General features: G+C 52.7%; 6 protein-coding genes across 6 annotated transcripts; 4 read left to right on the forward strand and 2 right to left on the reverse strand.

Annotated features, from left to right (window-relative positions):
- Nucleotides 1–636: 636 nt before the first annotated feature.
- On the forward strand, nt 637–2,159 carry BKA58DRAFT_192542 (uncharacterized protein). The gene is made up of 3 exons (XM_046165643.1): nt 637–923; nt 975–1,410; nt 1,463–2,159. The coding sequence occupies exons 1-3, from the start codon at nt 781–783 to the stop codon at nt 1,814–1,816; spliced, it is 933 nt and encodes a 310-aa protein (XP_046024234.1). The 5' UTR covers nt 637–780; the 3' UTR covers nt 1,817–2,159.
- Nucleotides 2,137–4,265, forward strand: BKA58DRAFT_192516 (histidine permease). The gene has a single exon (XM_046165642.1). It carries the CDS (start codon nt 2,503–2,505, stop codon nt 4,111–4,113), a length of 1,611 nt encoding a protein of 536 aa, XP_046024235.1. The 5' UTR covers nt 2,137–2,502; the 3' UTR covers nt 4,114–4,265.
- A 263-nt stretch (nt 4,266–4,528) lies between these two features.
- BKA58DRAFT_192552 (uncharacterized protein) lies at nt 4,529–6,949 on the forward strand. Its single transcript, XM_046165644.1, has 2 exons — nt 4,529–4,774; nt 5,026–6,949. The coding sequence occupies exons 1-2, from the start codon at nt 4,680–4,682 to the stop codon at nt 6,626–6,628; spliced, it is 1,698 nt and encodes a 565-aa protein (XP_046024236.1). The 5' UTR covers nt 4,529–4,679; the 3' UTR covers nt 6,629–6,949.
- Nucleotides 6,950–8,675, reverse strand: BKA58DRAFT_192553 (uncharacterized protein). The gene has a single exon (XM_046165645.1). It carries the CDS (start codon nt 8,491–8,493, stop codon nt 7,270–7,272), a length of 1,224 nt encoding a protein of 407 aa, XP_046024237.1. The 5' UTR covers nt 8,494–8,675; the 3' UTR covers nt 6,950–7,269.
- On the reverse strand, nt 8,675–10,235 carry BKA58DRAFT_192556 (D123-domain-containing protein). The gene is made up of 2 exons (XM_046165646.1): nt 10,014–10,235; nt 8,675–9,964 (listed from the first exon to the last, which is right to left on the reverse strand). Exons 1-2 carry the CDS (start codon nt 10,142–10,144, stop codon nt 8,857–8,859), a joined length of 1,239 nt encoding a protein of 412 aa, XP_046024238.1. The 5' UTR covers nt 10,145–10,235; the 3' UTR covers nt 8,675–8,856.
- Nucleotides 10,236–10,241: 6 nt separating this feature from the next.
- Nucleotides 10,242–11,271, forward strand: BKA58DRAFT_192569 (uncharacterized protein). The gene has a single exon (XM_046165647.1). The coding sequence runs from the start codon at nt 10,392–10,394 to the stop codon at nt 10,941–10,943; it is 552 nt and encodes a 183-aa protein (XP_046024239.1). The 5' UTR covers nt 10,242–10,391; the 3' UTR covers nt 10,944–11,271.
- Nucleotides 11,272–11,391: the final 120 nt, after the last annotated feature.

The following is an 11,391-nucleotide window of genomic DNA, read 5'->3' on the forward strand; positions in this document are numbered from 1 at the left end:
TTTGGTCTGACTTGTCATGCGTGCGGGGTGGAGTTGCTCTTTTTGGTGAGGGCCACAAGAACAACACCACGGTGCGATCAGCACTACGACAGAGCCTCACACATGAGTAACTCATCAATACTGATCGCGACCTTCAGCACATGGAGTAGGTTTAATGTGAGTTGGATATTCTGATAGGCCAATAATGTGATGGTGGTATTATGTGAAACATACATGCGTTTGCTTGTTTAGCGGCATTCTGTAACTCCAAGTACAGCGTTTCGCAAATCCACGATCTTGCATTAAGAGTTTCTGCCTTGGCGCCTTTAGCCTTCATCCCCAGGCGCAGACGAAACTGCGCATCGGAACGTTGGCACCTCTCAGCGCCTGGATAATCGGCACTCCGCCACAGCCAAGTATCGGAGGGAAACGCCTCATCGTCGCCAAGCACGTTTGGCCTTGCCGGAAGACCATCAAAAACGCATCTTGACACAAGAGCCTGCTTGTCTCCATGCCGACCTGTACATGGCAATGACGAGCTGGGTGGAGCGGTGGGCGACTGTCATCCCAATGGAGAATACGATGCGATGTAGATCGACAAGGCAGCTCAATGGGAAAGAGGTATAAGATGCCTTGCTGAAGCCGGCTCTACAATTATCATCAGCATTCAACTCTTCAACTTCTCTACTAATACTTCATTCTCCACTAGCCTGGCGCTTATCGTTCTTCACCTCTACTTTCAAATCACCCATATCTTCTAATCCGCCGAGTTGATCTCGATTCTAAATACACATATACAACATGCACTTCTCACCAGCTCTCGTTCTTGCCCTTGCGGCTGCCGTTTCTGCCCACGGTGTGGTCTCTGAGATCAAGGGCGCCAATGGAGTCACCATGCCGGGCTTGACTATCCAAGACGGAACTCCTCGCGACTGCTCCTCCAAGTAAGTCTCTAAACCTTCTATTCCTGAAACAGGTCACTAACCAATCCTCAGCGGCTGCGGTTCTCAGGCCGACACTGCCATCATCAGGGACCGCGAAATCGCCAGTGGCAAGACTGGTCCTCTTGGTCGTACACAGGGTAACGGCAACGTCGATGCTGCTGTTATGGTTGGCGCCTTCATGGGACAGGGTGCCGCGCCTCCTGCGAACAACGGTGCTTCTGGAAGTGTTGGTGTCGAGGACAACATCCAGCAGGCTGGCCAGAGGAAGCGTCAATTCCTCAGTGGTCTTCTTGGTGGAGGCGCTGGTGGTGCTGGAGGTGCTGGCGGCAAGGCCGGTGCTACTGGTATCGCTGGACTGCTTGGCGGAGGTGGTGACAAGGTCAACGGCCCGCCAGAGTCACGTGTTGCAGCCGCAGTAGGAGCGGGTGCCACAAGCGGTATGCCCACATGCGCTGACGACGGTACCGTCACCATGACTCTGCGCCAGGTAAGCGATCACTCACACCCTTTGTTGTACAATTCTAACTTGCTCCTTTCAGATCAACCAGGACGGTGCTGGACCATTTACTGCCGACGTTGATGGTACCTCAGGCGGTACTGACGAGGCTGCCATGCAGCCTGCTACTGTCACTCAGGACGTTCCTGGCCTTGGTGTTCAGGGTATCTCGCTCGCCACCAACACCGAGTTTGCCATGAAGGTACAGATGCCTGCTGGTATGACTTGCGACGCTACTGTCGCTGGTGTCAACAACGTCTGCGTTATGCGCGTCCGCAACGGTGCTGCCGCGGGTCCCTTCGGTGGATCTGTTGCTTTCACACAGGGTGCCGCCGCCAGGAAGCGAGCCATCGCTTACAAGCTCAAGAAGCGCATGGAGATTGGCAACAAGAACTAAGGTAGATGTGAAGGACACTCTACCTCCCTGTTAATATATGGTCTGGCTGGTTCAGCGCCAATGATCGATGATAGAAATCGGATATATATGGATAATGAGTATTGTAGAGTATAACGAATCACAATGAATGCTTCATGAGAAAAGAGATCTGCTTTCTTCGTGCACAAGCCTCTGTGGAGTACTTTGCTGGGAGCCTGGATCCAGAACCATAGGCAAAGAAGGCGTGATGCCGGGTGGTAGCTGGCGTCGGGATTAGTGGATTTAAGAGTGGCGGTTTACCGGGAAAAGTGCCGCCAAGGTGAAGGATCGAAAACCCACTAAGCTAAGCCTAAGGTGGACCAAGCTTATCGTAACTGCTATTCTGCCCCCGCCACCCGGTTGTTGTCCTACTCTAATGCCAGCAATCAACACAGCAACAAACAGTCCAAAGTTGGGACGATGTGTAGCCTTCCAGCTTTGGAGCGATTTTGCTCATGGTCGCCTTTCGCCAGAATGATACGAGATTACACAGATCCTCTTATCGCGCAATCCACATTGAAAATCGCAACATGCACCAAGCCAAAGTCCGCTATTATTCGTCACAGATCTACCGTTCCCACGCCAAGTAAAAACTAGGAGGTCGGTTATAACGGTAGCATGCCTAGTTTTATGCGTCTGTACTTCTGACCACCATCTTCCGGTGCGACATGGCCCTCTTCGATTCGAAAGCTCACGCTGAGCACCCCTCACCCACGGCAAACTATAGCGACGATGACTTCCAACGAATGGACCCCAGTGGAGTCAAGCGAGGGCTCAAAACTCGCCATCTATCCATGATGGCGCTCGCTGGAATTATTGGACCTGGTATTCTGGTCGGTACTGGTGGCGCTCTCGCAGAGGGAGGACCGGCATCTCTGCTCATAGCTTTCAGCGTTATCGGATTCATCGCTTTCAGTATTACGCAATCCTTGGGAGAAATGACAACATTGTATCCGACCGGTGGCGCTTTCGTTACGCTTTCTGATCGATTTGTCGATAAAGCATTCGGAGTTGCGGTAGGATGGCAGTACTGGCTGGTGTGGGCATGCGTGCTAGCCAACGAGTACAACGTCATCTCCTCTATTCTGGTCTTTTGGGGTCCAGAGGTGCCTCTATGGGGCTACTTCCTCATCTTCTGGTTTGCATTCCTAGGCTTCCAGATGTTGGGCGTCGAGTCTTTCGGCGAAGCAGAGTTCTGGCTTGCCCTAATTAAGCTTGCAGGACTTTGCGCTTACTTCATCTTTGCCATCATCTATGCTTCTGGCGGTCTCATTGGGCAGGATGAAGCACTCGGATTCCGGTACTGGCACAACCCTGGCCCGTGGGTAGACGGCTTCCGTGGAGTAGCCACAGTCTTCGTTTTCGCTTCAACGTTTTACGCGGGTGTCGAGGCAGTCGCCGTGGCCGCTACAGAGACCAGAAACCCATCCGTAGCTGTACCTCTTGCAATCCGACAAGTCATCTGGCGAATCCTCTTCGTATACATCGGAGTTGCCTTCTTCTTTGGGCTCACCTGCCCCTCGAATGCGGACGGCCTAGCGAACGGAGCCAGTCGCGCACTCAAAAGCCCTATGACCATAGCGCTCCAGAATGCTGGATGGCAAGGAGGCGTGCATCTCATCAACGCCTTCATCTTTATAACGGTCTTGAGCGCTGCGAACAGCTCAATCTACATTGGATCCAGGACTATACTCTTCATGGCACAAGAGAAGATGGCGCCGAAGTTCCTTGGGAGGACGAATAGTCGCGGCGTGCCTATTTACGCAATAGTTTTCACAAACTTGTTCGGTGCGATATCTATGATGAACGTCAGCACGGGAGGTGGTCAGGCGTATTCCTACATCGTCAACCTGAGCGGTGTCTCTACCTTCCTTGTTTGGGGTTCAATTTCTTTTACACACATTCGCTTCCGGAGAGCTTGGAAAGCACAAGGTCGAACGCCCGATATGTTGCCTTTCAAGTCGCTCGCTTACCCGTGGAATGCCTACTTTGGAGTATCTGCCAACATATTTCTCGCTCTTGTCCAGGGCTGGACCACCCTGAGCCCATTCGATGCAGGCACATTTGTTGATGCCTACATTATGCTGCCAGTGTTCGGGATCATGTTTGTGGGATACAAAGTCCTATTCAAGACAAGATTCAGACGAAGCCAAGAGGTTGATCTTGACACGGGAATGAGGAAGGACTTGGATATGAAGGATGAATACGTACAGACAGAACCACATACCGAGCCGCGAGTGAAGCAAGGCTTTGTGCAGAAACTCTGGCGGAATTTCTGAGTAGGATGATCAGGGTACTTGGTCCGCTGTACGACATTGCAATGATCGACAAAAGAATAATTCCAGTCCACAATTCCGATTCACGCAAACATATGTAGCTACAGAGAAAGGCTGATCATCGCCGCTTGCTGATAAATGATACCAAGCGCCTCACGCGACATACCGCGGTGCTTGCCTTTCAAATGACCCAATCGGTCTAAAAACCCCGCATCAATCGCCGTGGACTACACCACAATCTAATAATACCGGTTCACTAAGGTCCAGAAGGATGCGACTCCGTCAAGTTCTCTCGCGGCATTACGCCCAGAAGGATCGCAAACCCTGTTGTGCCGTCGTCTCATTGGCCATGTTCGATAATAATAGCCGTGGGCCTCTGCTCGCAAACCTAGTCGTGGTAGCCTGACCGTGTGGGCGACCACGCCGCAATGCTGCATAGTGTCATGCAGCCTCACAACTTACTCTTCAACCACCGATGTCATTTGCGCGGTCGTACAATCCTTCATTCCGTACTTGCTACACGCTCGCTCGTATAACTGAATTTCGCTGGCCCCCCTCCCATTGGTCAGATGAAACTCAACCAAATTAACATGGCGACGGTGTCCGGTAAACCACGCCAAAGAGCCTGGAAACCCAAAGCGCGCTCTGGTTGTAAAACTTGCAAGTAAGTCTTTGTGTCAACTATAAAGTGCGCCAATCTCCATAGCATGGCATGGCTTGCACCATGTTCGTGGCTGGGTTCATAGCCCGCAAAGCTCCCGCCCACTGGCAGGTAGCCCCAAACGTCAAACCGACAGACCCTTCTTCAACTATAAGCCGCACCGTCATCAGATTTCATCATGGTCAAACTCCAAGCTGAAGACATGGTCTTTTAGTACTGTTATGTATCCAATAGCCTCTTGCTAATCTGTACAGAATACGCAAAGTCAAGTGTGATGAGGAGAAACCGCACTGCAGGCGATGCACCTCAACGGGCCGTACGTGCGATGGCTACGATCCGACTTTCAGACCTCCGCCGTCATCAACACCCTCGCCTCCAGAGTCATCAAGAAGCTCACCTCAATCCGGATCAAGTTGGAGTCTGACGCGATCTAATTCGCCGGTTTTCATCGCTCCAGCCATACGTCTCGATACTAAAGAGGAAAGAGACAGTTTCGAATTCTTCATGACACATGCCGTTACAAACCTGCGCGGGTTCCTGGATTCGCCATTCTGGCAACGAGAATTGCTTCAAGCCGCTCATCGTGAACCCGCGATCCAACATTGCATCATCGCTTTGGGCGCTATGTACCGGCGCTTTTCCGAAGGCAGCGACTCACATCTTACGGAGACAGCCATGCTCGACCGTTATCTACAATTTGCTCTGCGGCAATCGAACCAAGCAATTCAGGACTTGTTAAAGAAGCCGAAGACCAACGACAGAGTAGTCAAATCGGATAAGGTCACGCTTATGACCTGCGCTATCCTGTTTACCAGCATGTGTTGCTTGCAAGGCTACCAAAGAGACGCAATCGAGCACGTACGCAGCGGTATCAGGATGTTGAACGAAGTGGACCAAGGGAAAGAAAAGTTTGACCACCCGATAGAACTAGAGTCCATACGCACCATCTTCGTAGGATTCGACACACAAATCAGAGCGATAATGCCAACGCACATGTCACCCACCTGGGTCACAAAGCCCAAGACTAAACCACTATGTAGCTCACCAACTAGCACGCTCAATATGACTGCGCTACACGCGATGCTAGGACACACACAGAGCCTACTGAACAGCATTCACGCATTCAACCAAAGAACCAAATTACGCCCCGCGGACGAAGTCGAAGAAGTATACATCGAATACCTCGACCTCATCTCACGCTACCATCGCGGCAAACTCGTCATGGACAATCTCTGGAAGCAAGCCCCCGCTTACGGCGAAGAATTCACCGAACCCCTCACGGCACTAGAACTGACACAAGTCCAAATGGAATACCTCCTCCGCGCCCCTCGGGCCGATCTCATTCAAAAATTCCCGTGTCTAGGCGACTTCAAGCCCGCGCGGAAACCTTTCACCGAACCCTTCGACATCGCCGCTCAATTCGTCCTCATCTTCGAACTCGCAGCCAAACTCCTCCCTCTTTCAGGCGCTCAGACACCCATCTTCCAAACCCCCGTTGGCCCCACATCCGCACTCTGGGCCATCGCTGTGCGCGCACCGTCCTCATGTCAAGCACTACGCAAGCGCGCTGTAAAGCTCATGTTGAGCCATCCCCGCAGAGAAGGGTTTTGGGATGGGATGCTTGCGGGACAGATCGCGGAAGAGGCGTTGAAGTTGGAGCAAGAGCGCGCGAGAGCGGAGATGGGTGTTGAGGAAGATGATGTATGCGCGGAGATGGAGGTACCGGAGCATTTGCGCATTATTGCGTTCTATTTGACGCATCCGAAAGATAGTGATCGGACGGTCAAGGTTGAATTTTCGGATGCGAGGGATTTGGCGATTGGGATTCCGGGGTCGGTTAAGTGGATTACTTGGTAGAAAGGTCTTCACCTGAGGTATGAGAGAGTACCTACCTATTCTCCACTGCTACGCCGGCGCTTCGAGATGTGGGCCGAGTACGATAAGCGGCGATGTCCTCTTCGTCACGTTGCAACACATGACACTCTGCGATCTCCCGCCGATTCCAGAAGCCATAGTCTGGTTTTACATTCGCTCATAACGTTTGTGAAGAGGTTGTTATAGGTACCTCTCACCTCCATCGCTCCTCTCCCTCCGATCGGCTCTGGATGGAGGGAAACCTTATTCCTCGCTTCGCCAGGTTACTCTAACTGCGGATGAAGATATCGTCTTATCGTCACACGAAGAGGATGAAAGGCTCGAAGAGCACGTCGGGTAGCGCACTCGTTACCAAAAGAGTGCACAGTTGGAATAGATATATCGAGCGTAATAGAGACGGAGGATACCAGGAATTGAAGAGAAGAGGCTGAAATCCAGCAGACTGTTCTATTCGAATGGTCTGGTGAATCGCTCGTTCGGGTGAACATAAAAGATATATAACTGAATGTATCGTACAAAGAAAACATATATAGTCAAAAGTCTGTGAAACTGTACATGCCACACAGTAGCCATGCCATTCGTCCACAGACACCTTCCTTTTCTCCGTAGATGTCAAAGTCGTCCTAAGCCCCCTCTTCACCCATCAAAAACGCATCCAAATCACCCACACCCAATCTTCCACCTGCCCTCCTCACCGTCCCCGCTGCACCTCTCGTGGCGACATCCCCCTTCTTCCAGTTAACCCAACTCGTACTCACAATCCTCGTTTCAGGTTTCGGCCTAGCCGTCAGCCTCAGGCCGGTTCCCAGGCTACCTCTCAGGACCTTCATATCGATCTTGCCGCCGCGGATACTACGCAGGATGTGTGAGACGGGACTATTGTCGTCGCCCCAGACGGAGCCGTATGAATCTTCGCCTGGAAAGAGGATGCGGGTTGTGAGTTTCGTGAGGGGCGTGGTGTGTTTGGGGAAGAGGGTGGTGATGAGGTGGGCGAGGGCGGCAGGGGCTTCGGTCGAGGTGGAGACGGAGAAGGAGGGGAAGATTGTGGGTATGCTGGTTGTTTGGCGGGATTCGCGTGGGAGGGGAGGATCGAGGCGGAGGCGAGGGCGCGCGGCGTTGATGGAGACGCCGTGGCGGGCTGTTCGTCGGGAGGTGGAGCGTGTGAAGCTTGTTGTTGGTCCGGATGACGGCGTGGTGAAGGATTGTGCTGCGAAGCTGCTGGATGGCGTCAAGCGCTCATCGTGGCTTGTCTGGAGATCTCGTTGATCGAGCTGGTTCTCTTGCTGAGGTGTGTAGTATCCAGAGATGTAGACTCGACGCGCTTGTTTCAATAGGTATGGGTATTGGTGCTTCAATACCAAGACGCCGTAAGGATAAGACACGTAAAGTGACAGGCCTTCCTGGTCTTGTTCGTCGTCGTGAACGACTCCATCGGCATCAACAGTAGAACGCGCCTGCGCGATGTGTCTCCGCCTACGAACACAATCGTTCAACTCGTCATTGATCAATCGAGACGTCAACATCAGCGCCACCGCAGCGGGGAAGCCCAGCCTCTCGCCCTCAATGTCTTCCATGTGTCCATTCTCGACGGCAATCGTGGGTGGCTTCGCGACTGAGAGGAGAGATGCATCGTGGTGGCGGCGTGCCAGCGGCGCGAGATCGAGTGGTAGACCAGGAATTTTCGTCTTGCGAGCGCGATCCTGTATCCGGTTGCCAAAACACGTAGTGTAGCCAGCACTAATTGTGATTGCGTGCGGTTCCGTGAGGAGGTAGTCGTAAATTTGGCATCGTATCTCGGTGGGTATCGATAAGAAACCACTGTAGCTGCTGCTATCCGTCACGCTCATTTTGTAGTCGTAATGAAAAATTTGTGGTATTCAATGTTGGCCAAAAGTATGGGTCTTTATCAGTATTTATTGTAGCATGAATTGACCACGAGCAAAAACAACGTGTCGAGCGACGTGTTATTGTAAGGTTGGGTGAAGGATGGGATGTCGACGAATCATGGATGTGGGGTGTGGAGCGGTGAAACAAACAGAGGCCCTGCAGGAGCGAGTCACTGCGAGTCCCGGTGGCGGACCCAGAGCCTCACGCGACGAGGCTGGCCAACATCCACAGACGCCCAATCACGGTTTTGCAAACGTCTGTTTGTTTACGCCAAGATGTATGCAGTTATGACTCCTCCCTTACGCTACGGTAGGTCCGTGTAGCTAATCGTCCTCGCTATCTTCCGCTCTTTGTTGCTCAGCCAACTTCTGCGCTTGTTCCCACTGCATTGCAAATTCTCGCAGTTGGCCCTCTCCGCCGCTACTTGCATCTACTACGTCCTTGGGAAGCTTATGCGCACTATATTGTGGAGTCGAGAAGCCGTATGCTTCTGGGTCATCTCTCCGTACAAGGCGGAACTCTGGCTGCCATAACTCCTCAATGTCGTCCTCATCTGTGTCCTCATCCTCATCTACGGTGTCACTAGCTGCCTCAACTGGCACGCCCTTGTCTTCTGGCTGAGCAATCTTCAAACGCACAGTCGTTTCCTCGAGAGGTGTTGCGTCGGGTACCTCCATAGTAAGGAGTTCCATCCATGAGAAAATCAGAGGATCAGTCCGCACAGCCCATGGGTTGAAGTCGACCACCCACACCTTATCATGCGGTGGCGGTACGTATACGTCAAAGGTAAAGTTGGGATCGGGGAATGTATCGCGCAGTTTCGCGTCGAAGAAGTCTTGAATGGTATCTCGTAGCTTGTCCTGCATGTTAAACAAGAAATCAAAGTGGTTCAGATCCCGCTGGCACAGGGCAATCAGCCGGCGATTCCGCACAAAGCATCGGAATTCAACACTGGGGTTGAGCGTGATCCACTTCCTTAGCACGAGATGATACGGGATCTCCGGGTCTGGTGTTGTGGATTGGTTGGCTGTGTCGTCAAAGGCGTGCGCCAAATCGTGTGTGACAAAGTCGCTGCTTTTGAGCAGTAGGTAGATGTCGTTTGGTGTCCGACATTCCATGCTGTTGGTGGCGGCTATCCAAGTCGCGTCTTTTGGCGCGCTCCAGTTCAGCTTGGGTGCGACTTTGCCGCCCAACTCCTCGATGATCCGCTCGATGGCTTCGTGTGTGTCGCGCCAATTGGCGCTCGGGTCTTGGCCTTCGTCTTCATCGTCGTCATTGTTGTCCGCACCCGAGAATATGCCGCTGTCGTTGTCTGACCACGAAGGGTCGTCGTTCTCATCGGGAGGTAGGATGATACCGTCTGATCGAAGGTAGTCGAGGAAGGCAGGTGGAAGGGGGATGAGACGCGCTTTGGGGGTAATGGCGCGGTATCTATTGCTGTTAGAGAAGAATCTAGCAACTAAAAGAAGTAGTGACTTACTTGGGATGCCATTTGTGGTATGAGCAGTTCAAAATGTGCTCTTTGGTGACTGGCGGGAAGGGCAGTTCTCTGTACCCCACCTCGACAGGCGCAGAGGCGGCATCGTCGCTTGAGGCGTCTTGTGGAGTCATGGTGGCTGGGATTTGTGTGACAAGGGATGGGAAAGAAGTCCCCAAAGATTTATATCGCAAGGCAATGACTCCATCTCTGGGTAAGTCTGCACAGTACCAAGGGTAAAGTTTTGGTGGGGCGAGCCATTCCATCATTGCGCTTGGGCCTCCGTGCTCACCTCCGAGCTCTCCGCAAACCATCCATCATTCTCGCCAGCAACACGCCCCAACGCGACACCCATCTCCACCCACCACACCACCAAGCACCATGGCCGACAACGTAGGCCTCACCACGCCAAGAGGTAGCGGAACCTCGGGCTACGTCCAGAAGAACCGATCCCTTCTTCGACCACGCGACAAGATCCAGCCCTACCCCAAAGACTGGGAACACGCCAAACACCGCCCAAGACAGCCAGATGCCGAGATCCTCGAACACGAAGCAAAGCGCGACATCGAAGTCAAGGTCCTTGAGCTGCGCGACAAGCTTGAAGATGAAGGCGTCGACGAAGACGAGATTGACGATCAGTGCGAAGGCTTACGCCGCAAACTCGATCAGGAACGAAAAGACGGCAAAGATCTCGGTCCTAATGCGAAGCGCCTCAAGTCGCACCAAGTTCACGACCTTGCCAAAGCAAAAGCAGAAGAGAGCGAGAGGCTGCGCAAAGCCTTGGGCATCAGCGCAGACTATGAGGAAGGAAGTCACTGGAGGAAGCAAGAGGAGAGAATGCGCGACAGCCTAGCCAAGAGGGAGGCTGAAGACGAGGAAAGGACTGCCAGAGCTAAAGAAGCCAGGCGGCACAGGGAGGACGACTCTGATTGAGGTTCTGCGAGTCTGCTATTTGGCGTTATGACCCTTTCCGATACCCACAGCCACTGTGCACCACTCTGAAGGCATGGCACTACTGCCTGGAGAGACTAGCATCCAGAAATCGGTCTCTGGCATCTCTACGACATACTTCCTGTACCAAGGATAGCGACTGTCGCTTACTGGTGCGGAAGCTGGAGGCACAGACAGGTCAGCTTCGTCTTCCGGCTTACAGTCTAGGAAGCAGACTGACTTGAACAGACGAGATCTAAACGAGCACGCAGTGTATCCTTGTCTACTGGATTTTGGTTCTAATGCAGGAACCCTTTACACCATGTCAATTGACTTGACTTGACTGCTTTCGTGACGTCTCACCTCCACTGATGCGCACCTAGGATAGCCCGCCGCTCATAAGCGACATTAGTTCTGCATGCGAGGAACCCATCTCCACTCCAACCTGTGT

This window comes from Alternaria rosae (genome assembly GCF_020736505.1).
Source record: "Alternaria rosae strain MPI-PUGE-AT-0040 chromosome Unknown BKA58scaffold_6, whole genome shotgun sequence".
In the NCBI taxonomy this organism is placed as follows: domain Eukaryota; kingdom Fungi; phylum Ascomycota; class Dothideomycetes; order Pleosporales; family Pleosporaceae; genus Alternaria; species Alternaria rosae.

What these genes read in the sequence shown, in the direction of transcription:
- BKA58DRAFT_192542 (XM_046165643.1), top strand. Translation starts at nt 781, where the DNA reads ATGCACTTCTCACCAGCTCTCGTTCTTGCCCTTGCGGCTGCCGTTTCT. An exon ending in CCTCGCGACTGCTCCTCCAA is followed by an intron (nt 924 to 974) that starts GTAAGTCTCTAA and finishes ACCAATCCTCAG; the next exon opens with CGGCTGCGGTTCTCAGGCCG. An exon ending in TCACCATGACTCTGCGCCAG is followed by an intron (nt 1,411 to 1,462) that starts GTAAGCGATCAC and finishes TGCTCCTTTCAG; the next exon opens with ATCAACCAGGACGGTGCTGG.
- BKA58DRAFT_192516 (XM_046165642.1), top strand. Translation starts at nt 2,503, where the DNA reads ATGGCCCTCTTCGATTCGAAAGCTCACGCTGAGCACCCCTCACCCACG.
- BKA58DRAFT_192553 (XM_046165645.1), bottom strand. Translation starts at nt 8,493, where the DNA reads ATGAGCGTGACGGATAGCAGCAGCTACAGTGGTTTCTTATCGATACCC.
- BKA58DRAFT_192556 (XM_046165646.1), bottom strand. Translation starts at nt 10,144, where the DNA reads ATGACTCCACAAGACGCCTCAAGCGACGATGCCGCCTCTGCGCCTGTC. An exon ending in TACCACAAATGGCATCCCAA is followed by an intron (nt 9,965 to 10,013) that starts GTAAGTCACTAC and finishes TAACAGCAATAG; the next exon opens with ATACCGCGCCATTACCCCCA.
- BKA58DRAFT_192552 (XM_046165644.1), top strand. Translation starts at nt 4,680, where the DNA reads ATGAAACTCAACCAAATTAACATGGCGACGGTGTCCGGTAAACCACGC. An exon ending in TCTGGTTGTAAAACTTGCAA is followed by an intron (nt 4,775 to 5,025) that starts GTAAGTCTTTGT and finishes TAATCTGTACAG; the next exon opens with AATACGCAAAGTCAAGTGTG.
- BKA58DRAFT_192569 (XM_046165647.1), top strand. Translation starts at nt 10,392, where the DNA reads ATGGCCGACAACGTAGGCCTCACCACGCCAAGAGGTAGCGGAACCTCG.